Raw genomic sequence first — 27456 nt, 5'->3', positions numbered from 1 at the left:
TTGCTCCTGGTTCAAGGCAGGCTTCTGCCAGAAGTACAGTGGGGTTTGGGGAGTGGCCATTCCGTATCTCACCTCTGTTTACTATGAACGCTTTGCTTGTTGAACTTTTCTGAGCCTCAGTTTACAAAAAGGAGCACTAATACTTCTTAGAGCATGGTGAGGATGAAAATACATTAACATTTATGTAAAACGCCTGGTGCAGTGCAGGACTTGTATTAGACGTGCAGTAAATAAGAGATTGCTGCAGGTATTATAAATCTGACACAAAAGTTGGTCAGGACTTTTAAAAACCTGGACTTGGGTGCTCCTTACAGAATTTGTGATGTAATGACAGAAAGATCATGGACTTTGGAACTGAGTTATAGAACATCAGCTCCAGCTTATCCTAGAAAGGTGACTTTTGGCAAATTACATAATTTGTTTTTGTTTCCTCATCAGTAAATTGAAATGTATGTAAAGCATACAGTGTATGACACGTAGAATAAATGGTAGTTATTATTACATCAATAGCACGTGCCTTGGATAGTGGTTAAGGGCAAGCGTACTCCACTATGTTTGTTGTTACAAAGCAGAGAAAAGCCAGCAAATTCTCTGTTTTAAGGAAGAATTGTAGAGAAGGTCACATTTCAGGAGTTCTTTAGGTTCTGAGAGCCACGTGACTGACAAAGGAGGAAGGAATTTTTGGACCTAGGGATGCTTCAGAAAAGGAAGAGCACGTGGTGGCCTAGACGGGACTGAGCAGGTTTGTTTGGGTGGAGAGGAGCAGAAATGCAGTTGGGAAGACATCAGAGGGCTTCAGGGCATGTGGGGAGGGGAACACCGTCAAGACGTTGGTGAAGCAAAGCTGTTCCGGGTGCTGGGTGCTGGGAAAGAGAACTTCTGGAGGTGTTCTTGTCCGTCAAGAAAGGCGAAAGCGCCAGTGACAAGGCTGGAGAGGTAAGGGACAAATACAGGAAATGGAGAAGTGGCAGGATTAGGTGACATCTTAAATACAAAGGGTTAAAGGAAGAGTTGAGTTTGGGTTATTCTAAAGCTTCTTGCTTAGGGTAGCTGAGAGCCGATTGTGGTTTTCCCGGAGGATGGGAAGTTGGGTCCATTGAGGAAAGAACGTTTTTATCATTGAAAATATGAGTTGGTGACGGCCTAAGAATAAATCTATTTTGTCATCTTTAGAGAAATTATTTTAGCCACAAGTGACGCTGCCCAGAGTCTTTACATGCAGAAGTGACTATTCTTCCCCACCGCCCCCCCCCCCCCACGCCCCCGCCACTAGAGGCCTTGTCTTCTACCCCCAAATGGTCATCAGAACTGTGGCGGTGCGGTTGATAAATACTGCAAACGCCTTCCTACCCCATCCCTGGCAGTCAGAGCCCAGCACCTGCTTGCCACTCTGTTTTTGGTATTCCATCCAATTTTGAACCCTGGACATATCTTATTTGCAGCTTGGCTGTGCATTTTCTCTGACATTTCTAGGTGTTTTGTTGAGAGGAGATTTCTTAGTTCCTCTGGTATGCCATATTGCATGAAATAGAAGTCTCTCACTCCCCAAGTGATAATAATCTACTCTGAAATCCTAGGAATAAGAGAAGAACTATATTAGTCAGGGTCCTGCAGGAAACAGATGGCATACTCAAACTGGGTAATTTGAGGAGCATTTAATTGTATCATTCAGGAGAGGGGAAGCTTTTCTGTTCCAGGTATGAAGAGTGTGTGTGTGTGTGTGTGTGTGTGTGTGTGTGTTTAATTTTTATTTATTTTTGAGGGGCAGAGACAGAGTGTGAATGGGGGAGGGGCAGAGAGAGAGAAGGAGACACAGATCCGAAGCAGGCTCCAGACTCTGAGCTGGGTCGGCACAGACCCCCACGTGGGGCTCGAACTCACAAACCATGAGATTGTGACCCAAACTGCCTGAGCCACCCAGGTGCTCCTGAAGAGTTTTGACAGAAGAATTAAGGTTTATCCTACTGCTGGCAGAACCGCTGGGGTTGAGAAGGTCAGAGATGCTGCTCCTGCCCATCTAGGGCCGAGGTACCTCAGTGAGTGGTTCTCATGAGCTCACAGGGAAGCCACTATGCACCTGTGTCTGTTGTCACCACTTCCTCTGGGGTAGCGGTCTCTGCTTTCTCTTCTGTCTTCCAAATCTGTCTTGTGCTTCTCTTTGCGACCATGCTGGAAAGGGGGTTATGGAAAGTAGCTCCCAGCTTCTGATCTACAGAGGAGGGCTTAGAAGAGAGTCATCATGACACGGAATTGACCACAGTGCAGGATTGGGACTGTTCGCAGTGAGTGAGCAGGGTTGGGGACACCAGTGGAGAAAGTGGAGTCTCTGGGCCAGCAATAGCAGGAGTTGTTACTCTCCCAGTCCTGAAAGGCAAGAAGAGGAAGCAGTTCCTGAGGCCTGGAGAAAGTGGCTGTTCAGGTTCCCCAAATGGAGCGTGGCCATTGGCGCACCGTCTCAGCCAGCCTCAGTGACTGCAGGGTGGGAACCCGGAGAACAAATCCCCCCTCCTCACTCTCTTCCTGCCTCGTCCCAGCCAGACTGGGCCAGAAGCCACAGGGGGCACCGGAACCTCTTCGGGTCCCTACTCTGCCTCCTCTCCGGGCCTGGAGTAGGGGGGAGATGGGTGAGGAGGGAGGCTGCAGGGCAAACAGAATGGTCCACCAGGCAGGGGCCATAACTAGAAGCACAGGTGGTGATTTTGTCCTGAGAACTGAGGCAGTTTTTCAAGGCAAGGGAGGAGAAGGGGCAGAAACACAGTGGTTAAGCCCGAACTGAAAAAGGAAGCAGGTGCCTGGAGAGACCTCCGAGGAGACGGTGTTGAAGGCAGTTTGGAGGCTTTTGTGGGGAAGACTGGATTGGGGAGTGGGGTGATGTACGTGCAAGGAAAGGCCACAGGCAGAAGTGGTGGAGGTCGGCATGCAGGCTCTGGGCTGTGAACGTGAGGGCACTGAGTTTGGGACCTCACTAGTGCCACTCCACGGCCCGCTGAACCCATCCAGAAAGCTAGAAAATAGGAGAAAACCAGAAAAGGGGAAATCAGGGAAAGGGAGAGTTGGGGAGGGAGGTGCAGTGGCAAACCTCTTTTCAGAGCGCGTCTACAAATTCCTCATGGGTGACTGGCTTCCTTTGGAGTGTCAGTTTTTCTCTAACCACATCTGCGTTCATTCAAACAAGGAAATTCAGGCATTTGTCGGTATTAATCATGATGTTCAAAACTGTATTTGCATTTTTAAAATGATAGGATGATATCTGAAAGATCTCTCTTAGCTTATTTTATAAGGCTGATACTAAAGTTACAAATATCCTGGCTGACATTGTTTTTTAAGTTTGTTTATTTTGAGAGAGAGAAAGAACAAGCGGGGGAGGAGCAGAGAGAGGGAGAGAGACAGAATCCCAAGCAGCCTCTACACTGTCAGTTCAGAGCCCAACGTGGGGCTTGAACTCACAAACCGTGGGATCATGACCTGAGCCGCAATCAGGAGTCAGCCGTTTAACTGACTGAGCCACCCAGGAGCCCCTCTGGCTGACATTTTTAGTTGCTGGGATACTTGGTTTTCTTCTTGTTTTACTTGGAACTCCCAAAACAGAGGAACTTGCATTCACTTTCTTATGGACCGGATACTTCATGTATATTAAGAATGTTTAGCTTGACTGGTACCCTGCAGGAGGTATTTGGCTGGGAATTTTTTTTTTTTTCTCGTCTCGTTCATAAACCAGAACTACAACGATAGGGAGGAGGAGGGCATCCCACAGGACAGGGAAGCTCCAGGGAAGGGCTGAGAAAGACCTCTGAGGAATTGTACCCAAATCTCTTTCCCTCTGGAGATAGGGTTTTCTCAGGGACCCACCGGCCTGCGGTGGGCGGGCGGGATTGGCCAGCGTTAAGCTCGTCTTCAGCTCTTAGGAGCTCCTGCTAAGGAAAACTTTGGACCAAGTGACATTTAGATTTACATGTAGATTTTCAGAAGCCTGATTTTATTTACAGAAGGATTAATTAAACAGCATGTAAAATATTTATTTGTGGAGAGAGTATCTCTTGAGAGAACTTTTCATTAACCTACCAGATTTAGTCTTTTTGTTCAGTGGAACCCATCTCAGCCACCTTCGATCGTTTGGAGAAGGCCACTGGCATTGAGAGCCAGGGTAGAGGCACAGTCACAAACAGGAGAAATACCTGTGTGGACAGAATGTTTTCGGCGGTGCTGGAAATAATGGGGGAGGTCCTTGTGAGAGGGAGGCAGAGAAGGGACACACTGGAATGTGTGATCTCTGACAGGACAGATGGCACCTGTCACTGGCTGCATCACGGATCCTCGGGGTAGTGTAATATTAGGAACGTGGCCCGAGGGGGCCTGCTGCTCAGGAGCCTTGTGAGCTCTGTGCTTTGGTGTCCTCATCTGTAAAATGAGGGTGTCCGTGCTGTGAGGGTTAGTGACGGTGCGTGTGAGGGGCTGGTACTGTAGCGAACACTACAGTAAGCTATTGTCTGTTGCCCAGCAGCAGATTCACAGGAACACAGAAAAGAGCAGTCTGTTGCAGGAGTTTGAAGATGATGAGAAGCGGTTTCCTTTAGATTCTGAGATTATTTGTACTTGAATGTTTAAAGATGACTTTGGGTCATGTGATTATATAATCAAGCTTAATATCAAAGTAGTAGACACTTGTCTAGCTATTTTAGACTTAAGATATTTCGGGAAGAAGTGGGCCAGCTTTCTGAGTTTGGAGTTACTGACCATCTTCAGCTCTGACCCACGTTTACTCTCCAAAGCCTCCTCACAGCTCTCTTGTGGACTCAAGTTGGGTGTTCCCCCCCTTGGGACTGGGCCTGGAGGATTTTACAAGATTGCAGGGTGTTCGGCACCCTCCAGCTCGGCTTTTAGATTGATCACGTTCTATTTTCTCATCCTGTCACTCTCTCATCTCCCCGCCACGCTACCACCTCTGAGTAGGTACGTTCTAGCCTAGTTCTCTAAAGCCTAGTTCTTCTACCGTTTACTGGTTCACGGAACGCCTGCCGTGTGCTCTTTAATGACATGAAGATTACAGCAAGGGACAAGTCTGCCCTTTAGGAAGTTTACATTCTAGTGGGGGGGAGAGATGACTAGTACCCAAGTAGCATATCTGTGTCTGTTGGGAGATAAGTGCTGGGGAGGGAGATCGGGAAAGCCCAGCCTCGGCTGTGGAGTTAGCTGTTCTTAATAGGATGGCCAGGGAAGGCCTTACCGGTCAGTTGGCCTTTGCCCAGAGACTGGAAGGAAGTTAAGAGGGGCAAGCCATGCGTCTACAGGGGAAGCGCATCGCAGGCAGAGCAAAATTCCTCTGTAGAAATGCCTTTGATGGTCCCCAAAGCAGGATACCACAGGACCAGAGCAGAGACTGGCAGGGGAGGAGGTCAGAGAGTTCATGGGGTGGAGATAGGGACCCCCCAGAGCAGCTTCACTTGAATGAGATGGCGAGTCGAGCCCCCCGTAGGGCTTGGAGATGCGAACTCCAGCTTAACTTTGAAAAGGATTGCTGACTTACCTGCTAGCAGCATTATTGTCAGCTCCCTGAGCAGGAGCTAAGAAGAAGAAACTAGCTTAATAAGCCATTGTAAGAAAACTTTGCCCTCACTTACCCTAACCTAGATGTGTTTCACAACTTTTTTTAATTAAAAAAAAAAAAAGTTTATTTCTGAGAGAGAGACAGACAGACAGAACACCATCAGGGAAGGGGTAGAGAGGGAGACACTGAACCTGAAGCAGCCTCCAGGCTCCGAGCTGTCAGCACAGAGCCCGACGCGGGGCTCAGACCCACAAATGACCTGAGCCAGTCGGACGCTTAACTGACTGAGCCACCCAGGTGCCCCTCACAACTTCTTTAAGTAACTGATTTTAAAGAGTTTAGGAGCTCTTTGACCTTGTTTTACTCAGCTAACCCTGAGAAGTAGACAGGCCCAGGCAAAAGGCAAAAAAATAAGAAGATCGTCTCTTGATTGACTAAGAAGAGTAGTACATTACATGCTAATTACATCAGCAAAGGTAATGCAAGCTGTTGACCCAATCGGATGACTTTGAGAAGAGTCTAGGTCCTAGCTGATGAATTTTTATTTTCCTCTATATTTTGTACTGTCTTCCAAAGTGACTGTTTCAATTTCCTACTTCACAGTAATGGCCAGTTATAACTCTGTGAATACTAGATTGGCAAATAAAAATCTGTGTGGGTGTTAGAGGTGCTGGAACTTCTTGCAGACCTACAAAAAGAATCTGGAAGAAAAGTCACTGCTGCTTTGGCTTATGCTGCCTAGTCCTTTGTCCCTGGGAGTTAAGGACAGATGGCTGAAAGGAGGAGTGCCTTGCACACAATTGCTTGTCAAGAAAGAGGTTAAGCCCTAAGTTTGTGAGGAATGACTGCAGCAATCAGGGGATCCATACACTGATCAGAGTTGAGTGTCCTGGGGTCACCAGTCAGTAATTACAGGAAACCTGCAATAGCATGCATTTGGACATGAGACTGAGTTCTGTTGCTCAAAGTTGGGGAGGGTGGGACAGCCAGTGGAGTGACTGCCTCATCATTATTTGAGACTCAGTTCAGCGATCAGACAAATAATAATGAAAGCAAATAAATAAAAGTGTTTTTTTCCTCACACTCCCCCACTGTAACTGGAAGACTTACTTAAAAATTGTTTTTTTTTTGTTTTTTTTTTTTTTTTTTATTAATAGTAATAGCACAGCCCCGTATTTTAGCCCGATAGAATGTTGGGGGCTCATTTATTTAATTGTGAGGTTTTTTTCTGTATTAAATTTGTATTTACCCAGAATGTTTCTTTTCATGCTGCCACAGGCTTCTGCCTCACTCCTGAGGCCATTTCCCCACTTATTTGCATTTTCAGAGAGGGATAGGATAAGAAATCAAAGGAGATGAGATTCAGCCCAGTCCCCTTCATCTGGGCGTCTGAATGATTGTATCCCCTCCATCATCTAGACTTGATTTTCTTTGTACGGAGGAGATGCGTGTCTGATATTTTCCTGTCTCCTCTTCCATTTCCAGGAGGGCTGTTGGCCTGCTGCCGTGCTGCTGAACAGTATGCAGTCCTTCCGGGAGCAAAGCAGTTACCACGGAGACCAACAGAGCTACCCGCAGGAGGTACACGGCTCATCCCGGATAGAAGAGTTCAGCCCTCGTCAGGCCCAGATGTTCCAGAATTTTGGGGGTGCAGGTGGCGGCAGCGGTGGCGGCGGCGGCGGCGGCGGCGGTGGGCGACGAGGAACGGCGGCTGCGGCAGCGATGGCTAGCGAAACCTCTGGCCACCAGGGCTACCAGGGTTTCAGGAAGGAGGCTGGAGACTTTTACTACATGGCGGGCAGCAAAGACCCCGTGACGACGGGAACCCCGCAGCCGCCTCAGCGAAGGCCTTCGGGGCCTGTGCAGAGCTACGGACCCCCCCAGGGGAGCAGCTTTGGCAATCAGTATGGGAGCGAGGGTCACGTGGGCCAGTTTCAAGCACAGCACTCTGCCCTTGGTGGTGTGTCTCATTATCAGCAGGATTACACGGGGCCCTTCTCTCCAGGGAGCGCTCAGTACCAGCAGCAGGCCTCCAGCCAGCAGCAGCAGCAGCAGCAGCAGCAGGTACAGCAGTTGAGACAACAGCTTTACCAGTCCCATCAGCCTCTGCCGCAGGCCACTGGCCAGCCAGCGTCTGGTTCGTCCCATCTGCAGCCGATGCAGCGGCCCTCAGCTCTGCCGTCCTCTGCCGCCGGGTACCAGCTCCGAGTGGGTCAGTTCGGCCAACACTACCAGTCTTCTGCCGCCTCCTCCTCCTCCTCCTTCCCTTCGCCACAGCGTTTCAGCCAGTCCGGACAGAGCTACGACGGCGGTTACAGCGTGAACGCTGGATCCCAGTATGAAGGACACGGCGTGGGTTCTAATGCACAGGCCTATGGGACACAATCAAATTACAGCTATCAGCCTCAATCTATGAAGAATTTTGAACAGGCAAAGATTCCACCAGGGACGCAGCAGCCGCAGCAGCAGCCGCAGCAGCAGGCGCAGCAGGCGCAGCAGCACCCCCCTCAGCATGTGATGCAGTACACCAACGCTGCCACCAAGCTGCCCCTGCAGGGCCAGGTGGGCCAGTACAGCCAGCCCGAGGTTCCTGTGAGGTCCCCCATGCAGTTCCACCAGAACTTCAGCCCCATCTCGAACCCCTCCCCCGCGGCCTCGGTGGTTCAGTCTCCGAGCTGTAGCTCCACCCCGTCTCCTCTGATGCAGAGTGGGGAGAGCCTCCAGTGCGGGCAAGGCAGTGTGCCCATGGGTTCCAGAAACAGAATTTTACAGTTAATGCCCCAGCTCAGCCCGACCCCCTCAATGATGCCCAGCCCTAATTCTCATGCTGCGGGCTTCAAAGGGTTTGGACTAGAAGGAGTGCCAGAAAAGCGACTGACAGATCCTGGGCTGAGTAGTTTGAGCGCCCTGAGTACTCAAGTGGCCAATCTTCCTAATACCGTTCAGCACATGCTACTTTCTGATGCCCTGACGCCTCAGAAGAAGACCTCCAAGAGGCCCTCCTCGTCTTCTAAGAAAGCAGACAGCTGCACAAACTCCGAAGGCTCCTCACAGCCTGAAGAACAACTGAAGTCCCCCATGGCAGAGTCGCTGGACGGAGGCTGCTCCAGCAGCTCTGAGGATCAAGGCGAGCGTGTGAGGCAGCTAAGTGGCCAGAGCACCAGCTCCGACACCACCTACAAGGGCGGAGCCTCCGAGAAAGCTGGCTCCTCACCAGCGCAAGGCACTCAGAACGAAGCCCCCAGACTCAATGCCAGTCCTGCAGCCGGCGAAGAGGCTGCCTCGCCAGGCGCTAAGGACACACCGTTGTCATCCGAGGGCAACCCAAAAGTCAATGAGAAGACGGTTGGGGTGATTGTCTCCCGGGAAGCTATGACAAGTCGGGTAGAAAAGCCTGGTGGGCAAGATAAAAGCTCCCAAGAGGATGATCCTGCAGTCACTCAAAGGCCACCCAGCACTGGTGGGGCAAAGGAGACCAGTCACCCATCAGTTCCGCAGCCAGAGCCCCCGGGGGTCGGGAGCAAAGGAAACAAGAATGGAGATAATAACTCGAACCACAATGGAGAGGGAAATGGCCAGAGCGGGCACTCCGCGGTGGGCCCTGGTTTTATAGGCAGAAGTGAGCCCAGCAAATCTCCTGGAAGCCTGCGCTACAGTTACAAAGATAGTTTCGGGTCGGCCGTGCCAAGAAACGTCAGTAGCTTTCCTCAGTATCCTACGGGACAAGATAAGGGTGATTTCACTGGCCACGGGGAGCGAAAGGGTAGAAATGAGAAGTTCCCTAGCCTCCTGCAGGAAGTGCTTCAGGGCTACCACCACCACCCTGACAGGAGATATTCTAGGAGCACTCAGGAGCATCAGGGCATGGCTGGTGGCCTGGAAGGAGCCACGAGGCCTAACGTCTTGGTCAGTCAAACCAATGAATTGGCTAGCAGGGGCCTTTTGAACAAAAGCATTGGGTCCCTACTAGAAAACCCGCACTGGGGCCCCTGGGAGAGGAAGTCAAGCGGCACGGCTCCTGAGATGAAACAGATCAATTTGGCTGACTATCCGATTCCCAGAAAGTTTGAAATAGAGCCCCAGTCATCGGCTCATGAGCCCGGGGGTTCCCTCTCTGAAAGAAGATCAGTGATCTGTGATATTTCTCCACTAAGACAGATTGTCAGGGACCCGGGGGCTCACTCACTGGGACACATGGGTGCTGACGCCAGACTTGCAAGGAGTGAACGGCTCAATCCAAGTTTAAGTCAGTCGGTCATTCTTCCGGGTGGGTTGGTATCCATGGAAACAAAGCTGAAATCCCAGAGCGGGCAGATAAAAGAAGAAGACTTTGAACCACCCAAATCTCAAGCTAGTTTCAACAACAAGAAATCCGGAGACCACTGCCATCCTGCTAGCATCAAGCACGAGTCTTACCGCGGCAATGCCAGCCCTGGAGCAGCCCACGATTCCATCTCAGACTACGGCCCACAGGACAGCAGACCCGCGCCAATGCGGCGGGTCCCTGGCAGAGTCGGTGGTCGGGAGGGCATGAGGGGTCGGTCCCCTTCGCAATATCATGACTTCTCAGAAAAACTGAAGATGTCTCCTGGGAGGAGCAGAGGCCCAGGGGGAGACCCTCATCACATGAACCCACACATGACCTTCTCGGAGAGGGCCAACCGGACTTCTTTACACGCTCCCTTCTCTCCCAACTCAGAAAGCCTGGCCTCCGCTTACCACACAAATACGCGGGCTCATGCTTATGGGGACCCCAACGCAGGCTTGAATTCTCAGCTCCATTATAAGAGACAGATGTACCAACAGCAACAAGAGGAATACAAAGACTGGAGCAGCAGCTCTGCTCAGGGAGTAATCTCTGCGGCACAGCACAGGCAGGAGGGACCACGGAAGAGCCCGAGGCAGCAGCAGTTTCTCGACAGGGTGCGGAGCCCCCTGAAAAACGACAAAGACGGTATGATGTATGGCCCACCAATGGGGACTTACCACGACCCCAGCGCTCAGGAAGGCGGGCGCTGCCTCATGTCTAGTGACGGTCTGTCTAACAAAGGCATTGAATTGAAGCATGGCTCCCAGAAGCTACAACAAGAATCTTGTTGGGATCTTTCCCGACAGACTTCTCCAGCCAAAAGCAGCGGCCCTCCGGGGATGTCCAATCAGAAAAGGTACGGACCCCCCCACGAGGCCGACGGGCACGGGCTCGCCGAGACCGCACAGTCATCCAAACCCGGCAATGTTATGCTCAGGCTTCCAGGCCAAGAGGATCATTCTTCTCAAAACCCCTTAATCATGCGGAGGCGGGTGCGTTCCTTTATCTCTCCCATCCCCAGCAAGAGGCAGTCACAAGATGTGAAAAACAGTAACACCGAAGATAAAGGGCGCCTCCTTCACCCACCAAAAGAAGGCGCCGATCGAGCATTCAATTCCTATGCGCATCTTTCTCACAGTCAGGATGTCAAGTCTGTCCCTAAGAGAGAATCCTCCAAGGACCTTCCGAGTCCAGATAGTAGGAACTGCCCTGCCGTCACCCTCACGAGCCCTGCTAAGACCAAAATACTGCCCCCTCGGAAAGGACGGGGGTTGAAACTGGAGGCTATAGTTCAGAAGATCACGTCCCCGAATATTAGGAGGAGTGCATCCTCGAACAGCGCGGAGGCTGGGGGAGACACGGTTACTCTCGATGACATACTGTCTTTGAAGAGTGGCCCTCCCGAAGGTGGGAGTGTGGCTGTTCCGGACGCCGAGATGGAGAAGAGAAAAGGTGAGCTGGTATCTGACCTAGTCTGTCCCACAAGCCAGGACTTGAACGTAGAAAAGCCCCTGGCGAGGTCTTCCGAGGAGTGGCGTGGCAGTGGGGACGACAAAGTGAAGACCGAAACACACCCAGACACGGTCACCGCCGGAAAGGAACCCCCTGGCACCATGACGTCCACCACCTCACAGAAGCCTGGGAGTAACCAGGGGAGACCAGACGGTTCCCTTGGTGGGACTGCGCCTTTAATCTTTTCTGACGCAAAGAATGTACCTCCAGCGGGCGTGTCGGCCCCTGAGGCAAACCCCAAGGCTGAAGACAAGGAGAGCGATACAGTGACGATTTCCCCCAAACAAGAGGGTTTCCCCCCGAAGGGGTACTTCCCGTCAGGAAAGAAGAAGGGGAGACCCATCGGTAGTGTGAACAAGCAGAAGAAACAGCAGCCACCACCTCCACCCCCTCAGCCCCCTCAGATACCAGAAGCTTCTGCAGATGGAGAGCCAAAGCCAAAAAAGCAGAGGCAAAGGCGGGAGAGAAGGAAGCCTGGGGCCCAGCCAAGGAAGCGGAAAACCAAACAGGCGGTTCCCATCGTGGAACCCCAAGAACCTGAGATCAAACTAAAGTATGCCACCCAGCCACTGGATAAAACCGACGCCAAGAACAAGTCTTTTTTCCCTTATATCCATGTAGTAAATAAGTGTGAACTTGGAGCCGTGTGTACAATCATCAATGCTGAAGAAGAAGAACAGACCAAATTGGTGAGGGGTCGGAAGGGTCAGAGGTCTCTGACCCCGCCGCCCAGCAGCACTGAAAGCAAGGTGCTCCCGGCTTCGTCCTTCATGCTGCAGGGCCCCGTCGTGACAGAGTCTTCTGTTATGGGGCACCTGGTTTGCTGTCTGTGTGGCAAGTGGGCCAGTTACCGGAACATGGGCGACCTCTTTGGACCCTTTTATCCCCAAGATTATGCAGCCACTCTCCCGAAGAATCCGCCGCCCAAGAGGGCCACGGAAATGCAGAGCAAGGTTAAGGTACGGCACAAAAGCGCGTCCAACGGCTCCAAGACGGACACTGAGGAGGAGGAAGAGCAGCAGCAGAAGGAGCAGAGGAGCCTGGCCGCCCACCCCAGGTTTAAGCGGCGACACCGCTCGGAAGACTGTGGCGGGGGCCCTCGGTCCCTGTCCAGGGGGCTCCCTTGTAAGAAAGCAACCACCGAGGGCGGCGGCGAAAAGACCGTTTTGGACTCAAAGCCCTCCGTGCCCACCACTTCCGAAGGTGGCCCCGAGCTGGAGTTACAAATCCCTGAACTACCTCTTGACAGCAATGAATTTTGGGTCCATGAGGGTTGTATTCTCTGGGCCAACGGAATCTACCTGGTGTGCGGCAGGCTCTATGGCCTGCAGGAGGCGCTGGAAATAGCCAGAGAGATGGTGAGTGCAAAGCCCCTTCCCAGCTTGCTCTTTCTGTCCCTTCTGGGCGGTTCCTTCCGCCTTCGCTTGTTCCAGCCCTGTTGTTCTGTATCGCATGGCAGTTCCTCCAGATTAAAGCCCCTAGGCTCAAACGATGGACAGAAAATGAAGTAATTTGGAAGATTTGTTTAACGTCTGTTTTATCGGTAAGAAGGGTCCCTGGGTTACAAAGTCACGTGGGTGCGGCACCGCTTACCAGAACACACCCCTCCTCGAACCCGACCGCCCACTCCTCTGCCAGTTTCCTGTTTCTAAACAATAAGCTTTTACCGCTATCTGTGTTATTCACGGATCCTTTTCCCCCGTTTTTCAACATCTGACTCTGTCACGCTTATGAAGTATACCACGGTTATATTTCCTTTCTTCTAAAACTCTTCCATTTCTCTAGAATTATTAATTCATGTTTTTATGGCTTTCCTTGGACCACATCTCCCTGACCCAAACCTGACAGTCAGGGTATTTACTGTTTAGGACTGTTTGGTAACTGTTGTCCTGGGGCATTCGTCGTCATTATCACTCACTTCTTTCCTCCAGTGAACGCTGTTTCCTCAACCCCATGTCTTCGCCTTTCTTAGCCTGCGCCCTCAGCTCACACGGGACATCATCATCCCTTAGGAGTTTGCTGAGAAGGGTGGCGGCAGGTAAATACTCTGAGATCTTGTCTTATGCGAAAACATGTCTTTATCCCATCCTCTTGCTTAATCGAGGTTTGGCTGGGTATAGAATTCTAGATTTGGAATAATTTTCTCTCACTGCCTTCAAGTCCTGACTCCTGACTTGTCCTGTAGCTTCTAGTGCTGCAGTTGAGGGACAGGAGCTGTTACGATTCAGTCTTTAGTGTGTGTGCTGCCTTCCTCCTCTGGAAGGTTTGAGGATCCTCTCAGTTGCCCTTGGGGTGGGTCTCTTCACTCACTGTGCCAGCCCTTGCTGACTGTAAACTCCTGCCTTCCAGCTGAGGAAGTTTGTTGTGTGTTGTTTCTTGGATACTTTCCTTCCTTCTCTTTTCTCTGTTCTTTCCAGAATCCTGTCAGTTAGGTGTTGTACCTCCTGAATTAATCCTCTGGCTTTGCCTTTTCTCTCCTGGGTTCGTTCTCTCTCTCTCTCTCTCTCTCTCTCTCTCTCTGCCTTTTCTAATTTCTCCACACTCTCTTCAGCTCTAAATAAAGATTTATTTATCTTTATTTCTGATACTCTCAAGAAACTTCTCTTTTCCAAATATCCTTCTGGGAGGTGGACCATTGACTGCTTGAATTGGGTTGGGTTAGAGACCTAACTCCTCTTAAAATTTTGAGCCAACGACCTGGTTGCTGGCCCCGCTTTCTGAGACGCCTGTGCCTTTCCAGGCTCTGTGCCACAGTGGCTGGCGTTCTAGTGGCTCCTCCGCTGCACTCGTTCCTCTCTGTGCCTCTCAGACCGTTGGCTCGCGCCCTCTTTGTTCGATTTCCAGCGTCTGGAAATTGGGACATCTCTCAGGTGTTTGTGTCCTCTCCCATTCTTCATGTCCTTGTCCTTCATGTCCATGTCATAGAAGCTATTCCCTTTCTCTTTCTGGGAGGGGAACAGATGTGGGAAATGAATGTTGGGTCTACGATATTGAATCACGCAAGAGTTTTTGTATTCATATATATTTAAATTTTACCACGCTGGACAAATATACTGATGACTTTTAATCATCGTGAAGAAGGATTATGTCAGCCAGGATCATAGTATCCTTGGACATTCTTTTCCTCTCCCCCTACGTTTCTCCCCAAAGCAGTATGTTTTATCATTGTATTGTCTCCAGAATTTATCAGTCTCTGATAAAAAGGAAATCAAAACTGTAAACTGTAGTAAAGAATGTAATTAATGGGAAGTTTATATATTTTTTAATTAAAAAAATGTTTTAATGTTTATTTTTGAGAGAGACTGAGACAGAATGTGAGTGGGTTAGGGGCAGAGAGAGAGGGAGACAAAGAATTTGAAGTAGACTCCAGGCTCTGAGCTGTCAGCACAGAGCCCGACACAGGGCTTGAACTCACAAGCTGTGAGATCATGACCTGAGCCAAAGTCAGACGCTTAACTAGCTGAGCCACCCAGGTGCCCTGTGAAGTTGATAACATAATTTAAATTAGAACATTCTGATTCAGTCACACAAGGGGCTTGCCTTTCCCTCTCAGACCTTTTCCCCCCACGTGAGTTTTTTCTCCCTCCTTTCCTCTCCATCACCAGAGTTGCTCCCAATCCCCAGGCTTGAAACACATTTACTTTGTACACATGTGACATTTTACAATGCACAAGTCCTAAAGGGACCTAACATTTAAGACCCTTAAGTACAAAATTCTGTAAATAGTCAATCCTGAGTATTCAGTACTCTATCAGCTGGTGGCCTCAGTACTCATCTTGCTGGTGGCCTGCCTGCCATATTTGGTGGTTTGTTTTGTTGTGTTTGTTATTTCAGGTATGTGTCCCTGCCCACCTGTCAGTGTTTGTTTTTTCTTTCTTTCTTTCTTTCTTTCTTTCTTTCTTTCTTTCTTTCTTTCTTCTTTCTTTCTTTCTTTCTTTCTTTCTTTCTTTCTTTCTTTCTTTCTTTCTTTCTTTCTTTCTTTCTTTCTGTGTTTGTTTATTTTGAGAGCGAGCACATGTGCACTTGCACTGGCAAGCAGGGGAGGGGCAGAGAGAGAGGGAGAGAGAGAATTCCAAGCAGGCTCTGCACTGTCAGTGCAGAGCCCAATGCAGGTCTTGATCTCAAGAACCATGAGATCATGACCTGAGCCAAAACCGAGTCAGAAGCTTAACTGACTGAGTCACCCAGGCACCCCTACCAGTGTTTTCTTTATTACAACATAGAATATTATTAATCTCTCTCAGAGTAACTTTTTTAAATGTTTATTTTTGAGATAGCACCGGTGGAGTAGGGGCAGAGAGAGAGGGGGACAGAAGGTCCAAAGCAGGCTGTATGCTAACAGCAGCCAGCCCCATGCGGGGCCCAAACTCATGAACCATGAGATCATGACCTGAGCCGAGGTCGGACACTTAACCAACTGAGCCACCCAGGTGCCCCTCTCAGAGTAACTTTTATGTCTAAACTGTTGAACGTTCTGGGGCAGTCATTGGTAACCGGTTGTCAGCAGGTGGACTCCTGCCCAGCAGATCCCTAAATCCTGTGTCTCAGCCCACATCTAGTTTATAGAAAGTAGAAGACACCCGAGAATAATGTGACCACACTAAATCACAAGTCCCTCCACCCCAGAAAGGTTGGTGACCAGCAAACTTGCCTCTTAAAATTCCTAATTGGGAATCTGTGTCTTCAGAAAGTCACAATTTAGCTTATTTACTACTTGTCAGCTTTGATCCCAAAGTAAAATCTGGCATGTTATATAGTTGGAACAAATAGACTGAATATGATAAATCATTCTCTCTGGCCCATCCCCATCCCACCGCTGCCATGGACTAGGTGGTTAGGAGAACATGAAGCACTTTAGATGGAGAAAATTGAAAGTGGTTTCTGTTTTTTAGAAATAATTTCAGGGACGCCCGAGTGGCTCAGTCAGTTGAGTATATGACTTGGGCTCAGGTCATGATCTCGAGGTTCTTGGGTTCAGGCCCTGCATCGGGCTTTGCGCTGACAGCTGGAGCCTGCTTGGGATTCTCTGTCTCCCTCTCTCTCTGCCCCGCCCCTGCTTGTGCTCTCTCTCTCTCTCAAAAATAAAAAAAATAAATAAACATTAAAAAATAAAATCTTAATTTCAGCCTCAGCTATTTCAAAAGTACTTCAAATTAATCATCTGTCCTAAGGGATAAAAAGTTGGAATGCTCCATTTAAAGGTAAAAGGCATAATAAAGGCAGTAATTTTGTCCCTATGCTTCTTCCATATAGTAGAGGCTCTAAATTAGATTTTTGGGTTCTCTGGTGGCCCCATCAGGGCTGCAGATTCCACCATCTCCTTTAATAACAGGGTTCAGACAAATAGCTGACCAATCTTATTTTTTTAATTGAGGTATAATTGACATAGAACATAGTAGCTTCATGACAAATCTTAAATATACCTCATACTACAGCTGAATCTTTATCTTCTTATGTTGCACTCTCAATGCCATCACCCTTTAAAAATTACTAAGCTTTTTCTTCCCTCAATTCCGTTCTGTTTATTTAACATCCATTTTGGAGTAGAATGCTAGCTTTGTATATTGAATTTAATTTCTCTGTACACTTGCATATCTGTTTTATTCCCACAAGCCACCCAATGAGATAGGAAGGGAGACAGCACCGTTCCATTACCCTCAGAATAAAGAATGATTTGGCTTTAGTGAAACACACTCGGATGGATGTGTTGATTTTAAAAATGGTTTAAAAAATTATGCTTCTTTAGCTTTTTGAGCTGACCGATGTTCCACTATGACTACAGGCTCTTTTTCTGTTTTATTTGCCCGGTTTTTATTCTCCTTTTCCTTATGTACTTGAGAACAAATTAAAATTACACTAACTTACCTTCTCTTATTTAATTTGATAGATGCTGTTTCAATTTGTCAAGGCCACTTTGAGTCTAGTTTTGTCTTAGGTTTTAGCAGATGCGTCCAATTGCAGTGCGCTTAACAAGCATCCTATCATGTTGAGATAAGGCCACATATATTTCATTAGAGATCCATTTTGGCCTGTGTATTTATCAGGTGTTTTGACAGGCATAATATTATAACAAAATAATATGAAGTCCTCGAGAGACAGCAGTTCCCTCCCTGTAAGTGTCACACTGTGAAAATTGCTGAAAACTAGAACATTCCTGTTCAAGCAGATGGCCTTTGCTCTCCTTCCTTTTCTGAGTGTGGGACTTAATCCGTTCATTTCTGCACAGTCCTCTGGTTTTGTCTGACTCTTACCTCTGTTTATTTACCTTGGTCCGATTGTATATGTGAACCCACAGTGACCTCTGATCTGACACAATGTTGTGACAGAGGCAGTTGTCTCGAAACAGACATACGCATAACTCGGCGTACAGAAACCGTGTTTGATACTTTTAGAACGTGAAGGCCTTCAGGGTTCAGGGTTGTGGCAGCAGACAGGGATCCCTGGTGTGCCCTGCTCTGGGGAAGAGCTGGCCTGCTTGTTCCCTCCTTTCCCCTCCCCCCCTTCCCCCCCCCCCCCCCCCCCCCCCGCCCCGGCTGACCACTCCCCTTCCAAACAGATTCTTAACAACCTCCATGGGAATTTAAAAAGTTTTTACCCCACAGTGTGTATTAACTAGATTGGGGTTAATGTTTTTTGTTTTTTGTTTTTTTTTTTTTCAACGTTTTTTATTTATTTTTGGGACAGAGAGAGACAGAGCATGAACGGGGGAGGGGCAGAGAGAGAGGGAGACACAGAATCGGAAACAGGCTCCAGGCTCTGAGCCATCAGCCCAGAGCCTGACGCGGGGCTCGAACTCACGGACCGCGAGATCGTGACCTGGCTGAAGTCGGACGCTTAACCGACTGCGCCACCCAGGCGCCCCTAATGTTTTTTTTTAAATCAATGTATTAAAGATTCCATTTAAAGTTTTGTTTTGTTTTTTTTTTTTTAAGTTTTACCTAAGTAATCTCTACACCCAACGTGTGGCTCGAACTCATGACCCCAAGATCAAGAGCTGAATGCTCTTCTGACTGAGCCAGCCAGGCGCCCCTAAAGTTTATTTTTAATATAACTTTAAATAGATCCTTCCACCATCTCTAACAGGCTAATATTCTCCTTAATTTTTAAATTGTGACAACATAATTTCACAAGTGTAAAAGTATTAATATATCTATTACATTATGAAAACGTAACTGCATGTTAAATGATCAAAAACAGGTCAGTTTGCCTCTCTGGTTATGTGTGAAATAAAGGCGTTGTCCTGTGCTCCCTGAATTTCCGTTTGTGTTCCGAGTGAGTAATGGACTGTCACCCACCCATGGAGGCTGCCCAGGTCCTGCTGAAGGTTTCCCACTAGGCTCCTGGTCTCTGCTCTTGACTCACTGTACACGCATGCCCCACGGTGACGGTCCCTCCCCTGGACCCCTCCCTACCCCCTGCCCTGGCTTCCTTACACTGCCTTCCTCTCTGGTCCCGTCTCTCTGGCTGTCACTTCATCATTGTTGCCACAAATCACACCTCTGTCCCAGCCTGTCTGTATCACCCATTCAGGCACCGGGGTTCATGCATCTCTCTATTCCTGTGACTTTCAGCAGATAACAGAGTTGTGTGATTATCTTATTACCTGTTTTTCTCAACACGACCTGTGATGACCTTGACACTAACCTCCAGAGAAAGGTTAACTTTCTTTCAGGATTTGGTTTTTCTAAATTCTAAGGAGTATCATGAAATTTGCAGTTTTGAATTTTGTTGCTTATATTGTGTTACAGAATACATTGTGACAAATTGAAAGAAGTTTCCTAAAATCTGTTTCTTTTAGAGGGGGAGGGATAATGAGAGACACTTTACACCTGATTATAAAATAAAAGCTATAAGGAATAGACCAAATGCCAAAGGTAAAGGACCATAAACAAGAATATCGACAGGTGACTCCATACTAGGCCAAATAAGTCATCCCTGAGCCGTTGAACTGGTTACTGCTGATGTGTTAAAAGAGCTAAGGTGATGAGATAGCACGCAGAGGTAGGCATTCGTTTCACGTCAGCAGCTGTCTGGGTCCCTCTAGAAAACCGGTACAGCTCTGAAGTTTGAACGCTGGAAGCGCCCCTCACTCCCTCCTCAGCGTCGGGGAGCCTTGGCCCCAGGTCCCACACTGGTGTGTGGGAAACGGCACTTGGCAGGAGGGCTCCCGGCCTCTGTCAGGAAGGGTGACGGGATTCACGCGTCGTGCCACACGCTTCCCCGCGCGAGAGCTTGGATTTTCCAGGACGTGGGGCTTCCTTCGTTCCAGACTGTCCTCCACCCCTTGCCCCAGGTCAAGGCCAGTTTTGTAGGACCTGAAGGCCTCCAGCTGCAGGCCGGTGTCTTCCCATCTTCCTATTGAAAAGAAGTCTGATAAGGGAAAATCCAGTCAGCCTAGTGGTGCCCTCAGAGATCCTCCTCGCCTTTGTGCCTTTGCCGTTCCGCTCAGCGGCGGGGAGGTGGCGGTCCCGTGAGAGCCCTGGAGTCCCGTTGCCTCGTGTGAATCCGGGACTTGGCATTTCCTCGCCAGTCACTTGCTCAAGGCGCTTACTTAGCTCGTGTGCTTCCCCTTCTTCATCTATAAAACGTGGAGACTGAGAGCGCCTGCTGTGAAGGCGGTTGTCAGGAGCACGAGTGACTCTTGGGAAGGTGCACGGAGTAATGTTTGGCGAGGCTGTGGGCCAGTGTCTGCCCTAGAGTGGCGTTCTCGTGCTCTCGTGAAGATGCGTTCCTGTGAGCTCACCCCGGGAGCTGTAGTCCGTGGGCCGTCAGTGCTTCTTCCAGGAAGGGAGGCTGCCCTGCATGTGAAACAACCATTTTCTTTTCATTTTTACTCTTGTTTGGGGAGAGCAGGGCGTGTGGCATTTCAGGCGCTGTATTGGTTAGTGTCTTCTGATATGGCAGCAGCCCACGCGGACATTCTCAGGAATTAGATTATTCAAAGGAGAGGAGATGGAAAGAAGGGAATAAAATCTGCCTTGTCCATTAAATAAGAGCATTAATGTTCTTTTTTGTGAGTTGGCAGTTTTTCGATAGTGATTACCTAAGGCCAAAGTAAAGAGTCTACCCAGTAGTAAAGTTATTTTTTTTTAATTTTTTAACAGTTTTTAATTTATTTTTGAGAGACAGAGAGTGCGAGTGGGGGAGGGTCAGAGAGAGAGAGGGAGACACAGAATCCGAAGCAGGATCCAGGCCCTGAGCTGTCAGCACAGAGCCCGACGCGGGGCTCGAACTCACAAACCGTGAGATCGTGACCTGAGCCGAAGTCGGATGCTCAACCGACTGAGCCACCCGGGCACCCTTAAAATTATTTTTTAAATAAACATTTTTGATGGGTCAGCACCCAGAGATCCAGAATAATAAAGAATTCACAGAATGATTCAGAACCATCACACTCCACCACCCGCCCCCCCCCCAAAAGGTAACACGTATAGTATATGAAGACTGCAGAGGGCTGTACTGTAGTCTGAGGATTGAGCCTGTGACTTAAGGGCAGTGCGAAACCACTAGCAGTTTCTGAGTGTGTAACATCACACGATTGGGTTTGGTCTTATGAGGGCAACTCAGGAGAGACGCAGGGAGAGATGAAGAGGCAGGTCTCTGGTTGAAGGGCTGTGGCATTAGTCTACATAGAGATGACACTGACACGGGCCGAAGAAGTGGCAGAGAAGGGAATCGGAAGGAGTGGATAGATAACGACGATCACTTTGGAATTTAAAGTCGATAGGATCCAAAACCAACTAGGTGTGGCAGGTAAAGGAAAGTGAGGAATGATGCTGAGGCTTCCCATCCAAGCGAGCGGGTCAGCGGAGGGGGTGGGGTAAGACCCCAGTAGCAGCAAAGAGGGGATGAGGAAGAGAAGGGAGACCCTCGTTTGGCAGCTAACGTGTTGTGGGCAGGAGGGAACACTAGGCGTGAAAGCTCAGCCGAGTCTGCGTGTTCGGGGCGACCGTGCTCCGGGTCTCCAGGACGGTACTTTCTCCTCAGGACTGGCTGGTTTTTATTTAGCTTTTTGGATATGTGTAAAACCAGTAAACTTAATCCACGTTGCAAGAAAGTGGGAAGAAATAGGAAATCATGAGATCTGTGTCATTAAAAAAAAAAAAAAAAAATCCTTCATTAGAGAATTCTCTGAAAAGCCATCAAAGAAATTAAGCTATCATTTTAATTATTGCTACAATATGATTGGGGGTGGGAGGGGGCACAGAAGAGGTAATTTGCTATTTTTGGCTTTCTAATAATTTTCCAAGACATTGACATTATTGACAACACAGTGGAATACCAAATTGCATTTAATTATAGTGAGAAAGAGCTGATATGAAACATTACTTTTGGGGGCCTGGAAAAGACTCTATTGTGCACAGTGTAACACCCCATTTTCTCAGAGTTCCAGGGTGTAGCTGAAGGCCTGTATGTGCTGAACTGAGATGAGACAAAGTGCAAGCACTTTACTTTGAGGTCACATGGGTTCTGAGGTTCAGGTTGTCACTATGCACGGACACTTATTTTTGGAGGGTCTGAGAAGTTCCACTCACAGGAAGCAAACAGGAAAGCCAAGAAAGGACTAAATTTAGGAAGCAACAGGAAAGCCGAGAAAGGACTAAAGAAGAACAGGTTTAGCAGACTGGCCACACGAGCTCTACGGGGGGCGCTGGGTACGTCCACAGGCTGGAAGCTCCGTCTTAACTCCTGAGTCATAAAAGGGCAAACTACCTTCTATGACAGAATTACATGTTCTCTACATAAGCGTAAATAGTAACAGTGTTATTCATATCGTAAAACTAATGGAACAGTAGGTAAAAGAAAGGCAAAATCCTGACAGCCCAGTAGATTTGCCTCTTTTCCAGATTTTGTCCATGTGCTTGTTTTACTAGATATAATAATAGTGTAGTAACAATTGTTGACACGGATGGAGTGCTTTCCAAGCGCTGTGCGTGAATTATCACATTTAAACCTCACAGCAGCCCTCCGAGGTGGGCCTCCTTGTGCTCCTGGACAAAACTGAGTCCAGGATCCAGACCCAGAGAGGCTCTGCCATTAACTATAGATACAAAGCTGTGTGGCTTTTTTCACTTAATTTTGTAATTTTAGCTTGCATAGTAACTTAGGGTATTTTGTTTTAATACATGTATAAATGTAATTTAGCCAAGTATTCCTGCACTGTTAGACATTGAGGATTCCAGTTTATTTACTATTTCTTATGTGGCGGTAAACATTTCTATTCATGGAGTTTTATGTGAGGGAAAACCTCCAGATGTTAAGCTGCTAAGTCAAAAAGTGTGAATATTTTAAGCGTTTTGCTAGGCATTATCTTGCGGTTTAACCAAAAAGGATCGTATTGAGCTGTGATCATCCATAGATACAGGAGAGCCCACATTTTACTATGAGGCAAACAACATTGGGTATTTTTAAATTTTTAATTTTTTCCTTTAAATTTTATTTCTTGGATTAGTGATATTGCAGTCGTCCCCTATTACTTTTAATGTTTCTCCTCAGTTTGTCATTTTTGTGTGCACCATTTCCCCAGTCTGAATAACTTCAGTTACCTGGGAAATGGGGACCCATGGAAACCCTTTCTTCAGGAGGGCCACCTAAAGGAGGCATTTAGGAGAGCACCTAGATAAAGTTTTCTCATCTATAAATAGGACGGTGACCGAGGACTGTTGGTACAATTAACTTCGTTGGAGATCAGGCAGCTTCGTTGGTGGACGCTAAACTATTCCTAGAAGCTTTGGCATCGAGGTAGTTTTAAAGGCAGCAAGTACTGTGAGCTGGTGTCCGGCCTGGAAAGTGTCCTCACGTGTCCTTTTAGTGGAGGCATGTCCCTATCAGTAAGCTTCTTGGGTAGAATTAAGCTGAAGAGGAAAGTCAGCCCTGGATGACCCTGTCCCAGTAAGCCAGGTACGGTGGGGTGATTTTGGCCGCTGTGCTTACGAGCTGACACTTAATTTGAATATGTTGCCAGCAGACTGCTGTCAAATGTGCCTTAAGAGAATAGAACTGAAGAACTGCCACACAAGCAGATGCGTGAGACCAAGGTCAACACAACGGCGCGTTTCCGTCTGAAAGAACAAACTTCAGGATGGGAGAGGGACCCAGCTGCAGTGACATCAGTTTTGGAGGCGTTTCATTTCTTACGTGTTTCACTGCACAGCCTGTGGAAGAGTTTCTAGTAAAACGTCTTTGTTCATTTCACTCGCAGGCGTACTCATGGTAACTGGCTCCACAGAGATGCCAGGTGGCTCCAGGCTTGGAAAACTGTCTCTGTGAAGTTTAAATCTTGGTTGAGCCGGGTGTCAGGTGTAGGCCTTTGGTGTGCTTGTAAGTTGTATTTGCTGCTGTTGTTGAAAAAAGCTGAGTTGGTGGGATGATGGTTCGTTAAGCAGTAGGATAGTTGGCCAGTTGCTTCTCTTTGCCTGTTTCTAGGTAGAGTTCCCTCTGGAAGAAATCAAAATATATTAGTGCTTTGAAACAGCAGCCCCTCAAAAACACTGTTTGTGTTTGCAGACACGAGACTTCGCACCTCCCAGCAGGCCTGGGCATTTTAATCCACTGTTGTTGTTCTTGAAAAGCACATTTAAAAAACCAGCTCACCTGTCACCTGGTCCTCCAGGCAGCAAGTCCCCAGCACTCCCGTCATACCTGTTGTGCCACTCAGCACCATGTATCATGACTTTTCCTGACTGAACCGACCATAGTGCCTGACACATGGCTGATCAGGGCAGGGTGAACCTGTGTCTAGCTGGCTGTCCTAAGAGACCTGTAACGAGCAACAGATGTTTGGTGGTAGGAGGTGGGCCTTTGGATGCCATTTAAAGTACTTACTTTATCTTATGTTTTTAAATGTTTGTTTATTTTTGAGAGAGAGAGAGAGAGAGAGAGAGTAGGGGAGGAGGGACGGAGAGAGAATCCTAAGCAGGCTCTGCACCGTCAGTGCAACACAGAGCCCGACGCAGGGCTTGAACTCACAAACTGTGAGAATATGACCTGAGCCCAAACCAAGAGTCATGGGGCTTGAACTCAGTGAAGTATAAGATCATGCATGACCTGAGCCAAAATTAAGAGTCGGGTGCTTAACCAGCTGAGCCACCCAGGCCTCCCACTCTGCGGCGATGTTTCTAAAACCCAAGCATAGCCATGCCCTGCAGGCTTCCAGCCCCCGTTTACTGGCACCTTACACTTGTCCATTCAGCCAGTATTAGTTGGCATCTGTTCTGTGCCAGGAACAAATCAGTGCACATATTTAAAATGAGATGATGTTATAGACAGTGACTGGGTAGCTGCTTCAGATTGGGGGTCCAGGTAAATTTCCCTGACAGGCTGAGGTGGGAGTGGTATAACGAGCCACTCATTATATAATGAGATCAGAGGGCACTGTAGACAGAGCATACAGAGGCTGTAGGGGGAAACCGAGCTTGGTGGATTGGAGAAACAGAAAAGGCAGTATGGTGAGGCAGTACTGGATACAGAGAGAGGGTAATGAAGTTGGAGAGGTGGGCAGGAGCTAATTCCTGTGGCCTGTGTGAGCAGGACTGGCACAGAACAATGGGGCAGACACGATGCCGTTTCTTGACGCTGGAAAGCCTGGAGGAGGAACCGGTTTGGTGGGGAAATCAAAAGGTGTACTATGTTCGTGGTGAGTCTGAGGTGCCTCTTAGCCATCCAAGGGAAGTACGACCCTTTCAGAACTAAGGAATTTTGATGGATGGTTTCTTGTGGCTAAGAGCAGCTCTAGCTTCACTTAGATCAGCGCTTCTGAAAAGTGCGGTGAGAGCGTGGGGTCTGTGCAGGCACCAAGAAGCCGCACCTGACTTGAGTCAGGAAGGCTCGTGCCAATAGGTCAGAGTGACTTGGGGGATTTGAGGAGTGAGCGGAGGGAGAAATAGGCACATATTAAGAGCCACACCTCCCTGCTTTCCCAAGCCCTGCTCCCATGCCCTCTGACACCCACAGTCCACCAGGACCACTCTTCATTCTCTACTTCGAGCAGCCCCTTCACCTGGCTCTCTCCACGTGCTCCTGCCCCCTTATCCGTCACAGGTGGTCGTAAATGGTCATTAGTAGTTAGCACACTCAACTGTGGGCCAGGTACTGTCCAAGAGACTTTCTCTCCACTGTGACATGTCAGACCAGGGTTGTGTGCTGAGCACCCACGGTAGAGATGGAGAAGCACTGTGCAAGGTGGCTATAGGGCTGTGGTAGGTGTCTTTGTAAACTGCTGTTGCTTCAGCTTCGCCTCCTGGCAGGGCTAGGCTTTACAGGGACTTAGACACCTTTCTTCGGTAAAGTGAATCACTTCCAGGGGTATTAATCTCTCCAGCAAGGAAATTCCATTCTCCCAGACGCATCCCTCCCCCTCCTTTGGAAAAAAGAGAATTCCATTTACTGTGAATATGCCAACAAGATTTTGTTGGTGAGTTTTAGAAGATCACATTCAGAATTAGCTTCCAGATTAACTCTAGGGAACCCCAGGAAATGATACACGCACGCGCGCGCGCACACACACACACACACACACACACCACACACACACCCCTTGGGCCCTCAAAGGCTCTGAGACCACGAGCAAATACCAATTGTTGCCTTTAGCTCTTTAATTTGACTTGGGAATTCTGAAGCGCCGTAGTCATTGATATATTTTCAAACAGTTTCAGTAATTTTGCCAACGCCATCATGTATTTGTTGCCCTTGTAATCTTACTCATGAAAGAGAACCCACGTGATGGAGCCACCTTTTTATCACATAACCACTGTGCACTGACCAGGCTGCCCAGAGAAAAAGGGACTCTTGCATTTATCCAACAGAAGGTCTTTGAAGACCCCAGAAGAGATTGTTGGCAAGGGGTAATGATTACAGACTCTTGTAGGTCTCATTCTATTCTTGAATTATTCATAAGGATTGGCTGCTTGCAAAATTGTAATGGTAGACAAGTCCTTTAGCCTCTCCCCACCTAATTTTTTACCCAGTAAAAACGGAGATAATAACTGGACCACCCTATCAGGTTGTTTTAAGGAATAAAATGAGGGGTGCCTGGGTGGCTCAGTCGGTTAAGCGTCTGACTTCGGCTCAGGTCACTATCTCGCGGTCCGTGAGTTCAAGCCCCGCGTCGGGCTCTGGGCCGATGGCTCAGGGCCTGGAGCCTGCTTCCAATTCTGTGTCTCCCTCTCTCTCTGCCCCTCCCCCGTTCATGCTCTGTCTCTGTCTCAAAAATAAATAAAACGTTAAAAAAGAAAAAATAAATAAATAAATAAATAAAATGAGATTGGCCATAACAGTCAATTGTCATTTAAAAATTGGAGGTGGGGGCACCTGGGTGGCCCAGTCAGTTAAGTGTCTGACTCTTGGTTTTGACTCCGATCTTACAGTTCATGAGATCGAGCCCTGTATCAGGCTCTGTGCTGACAGCATGAAGCCTGCTTAGGATTCTCTCTCTCCTCTCCCTCTTCCCCTCCCCTGCATGCTCTCTCTGTCTCTCTCAAAATAAAATAAACATTAAAAACAGAATTAAAAAAAAAGCTTGGAGGTGGAAGAGGTAATTGTTGAATTTAGTCAATATTTCTAATCTTAGTCATATTACATCTGAGTTTCCATTTTCTTCCTCTGTTGAAGTTAAGATTGGCCTTTTGCTGAGTATCTCCCATTCTGGGATTAAGCTTCTAAAGTAGAAAATCAGGAAGAAAATATACGTACATATCCATGAAGATGGACTGAGCCAATAGTTCTTAAACTTTCTTGGGGATAAGAAACACCTGGGATGATGGTGCGCCTTCAGTCCTTCTGGGTCATGGCCATAGTCTGCATTGTTAACACGTGCTTCAGGTGACGGGCCAAAATCAACTCTGAACACTCCGTGTGTTTGAGCTAGTTCACGAAAGCTACATCATAAGCCAGCCAACCAGTTTTGGTTACAGTTTCCATGCCAGGTTCGTACCAATTTTTCCTTCCAGTGCAAGGTTTCTGGGAAGGAGGGCATGAGGCTTTGGACCTGAAGTGAGGTGTCTCACACATTGTCGCTTCATCAAGTGGCCCCATAAAGCCCTCAGAGAGGGTTGTTGGTTTCTGGCACCTGGCTTTAGGGTGTGGGGACCAG

At 48.3% G+C, this 27456-nt stretch overlaps 1 protein-coding gene across 4 annotated transcripts in view; it reads left to right on the top strand.

The window, feature by feature from the left end:
* Nucleotides 1-27456, top strand: part of TCF20 (transcription factor 20) — a 172301-nt gene that overhangs the window by 110505 nt on the left and 34340 nt on the right. For all 4 annotated transcript variants that reach the window (XM_019447076.2, XM_019447073.2, XM_053895589.1 and 1 more), the window contains one exon: nucleotides 7031-12724. In XM_019447076.2, coding sequence (XP_019302621.2) covers nucleotides 7031-12724 — 5694 coding nt within the window. The remainder of the gene's footprint in view (nucleotides 1-7030; nucleotides 12725-27456) is intronic.

This window comes from Panthera pardus, unplaced genomic scaffold (assembly GCF_024362965.1).
Source record: "Panthera pardus isolate Hobbes unplaced genomic scaffold, ASM2436296v1 HiC_scaffold_6, whole genome shotgun sequence".
NCBI lineage: Eukaryota > Metazoa > Chordata > Mammalia > Carnivora > Felidae > Panthera > Panthera pardus.
This window is presented reverse-complemented; position numbering and strand designations above follow the sequence as displayed.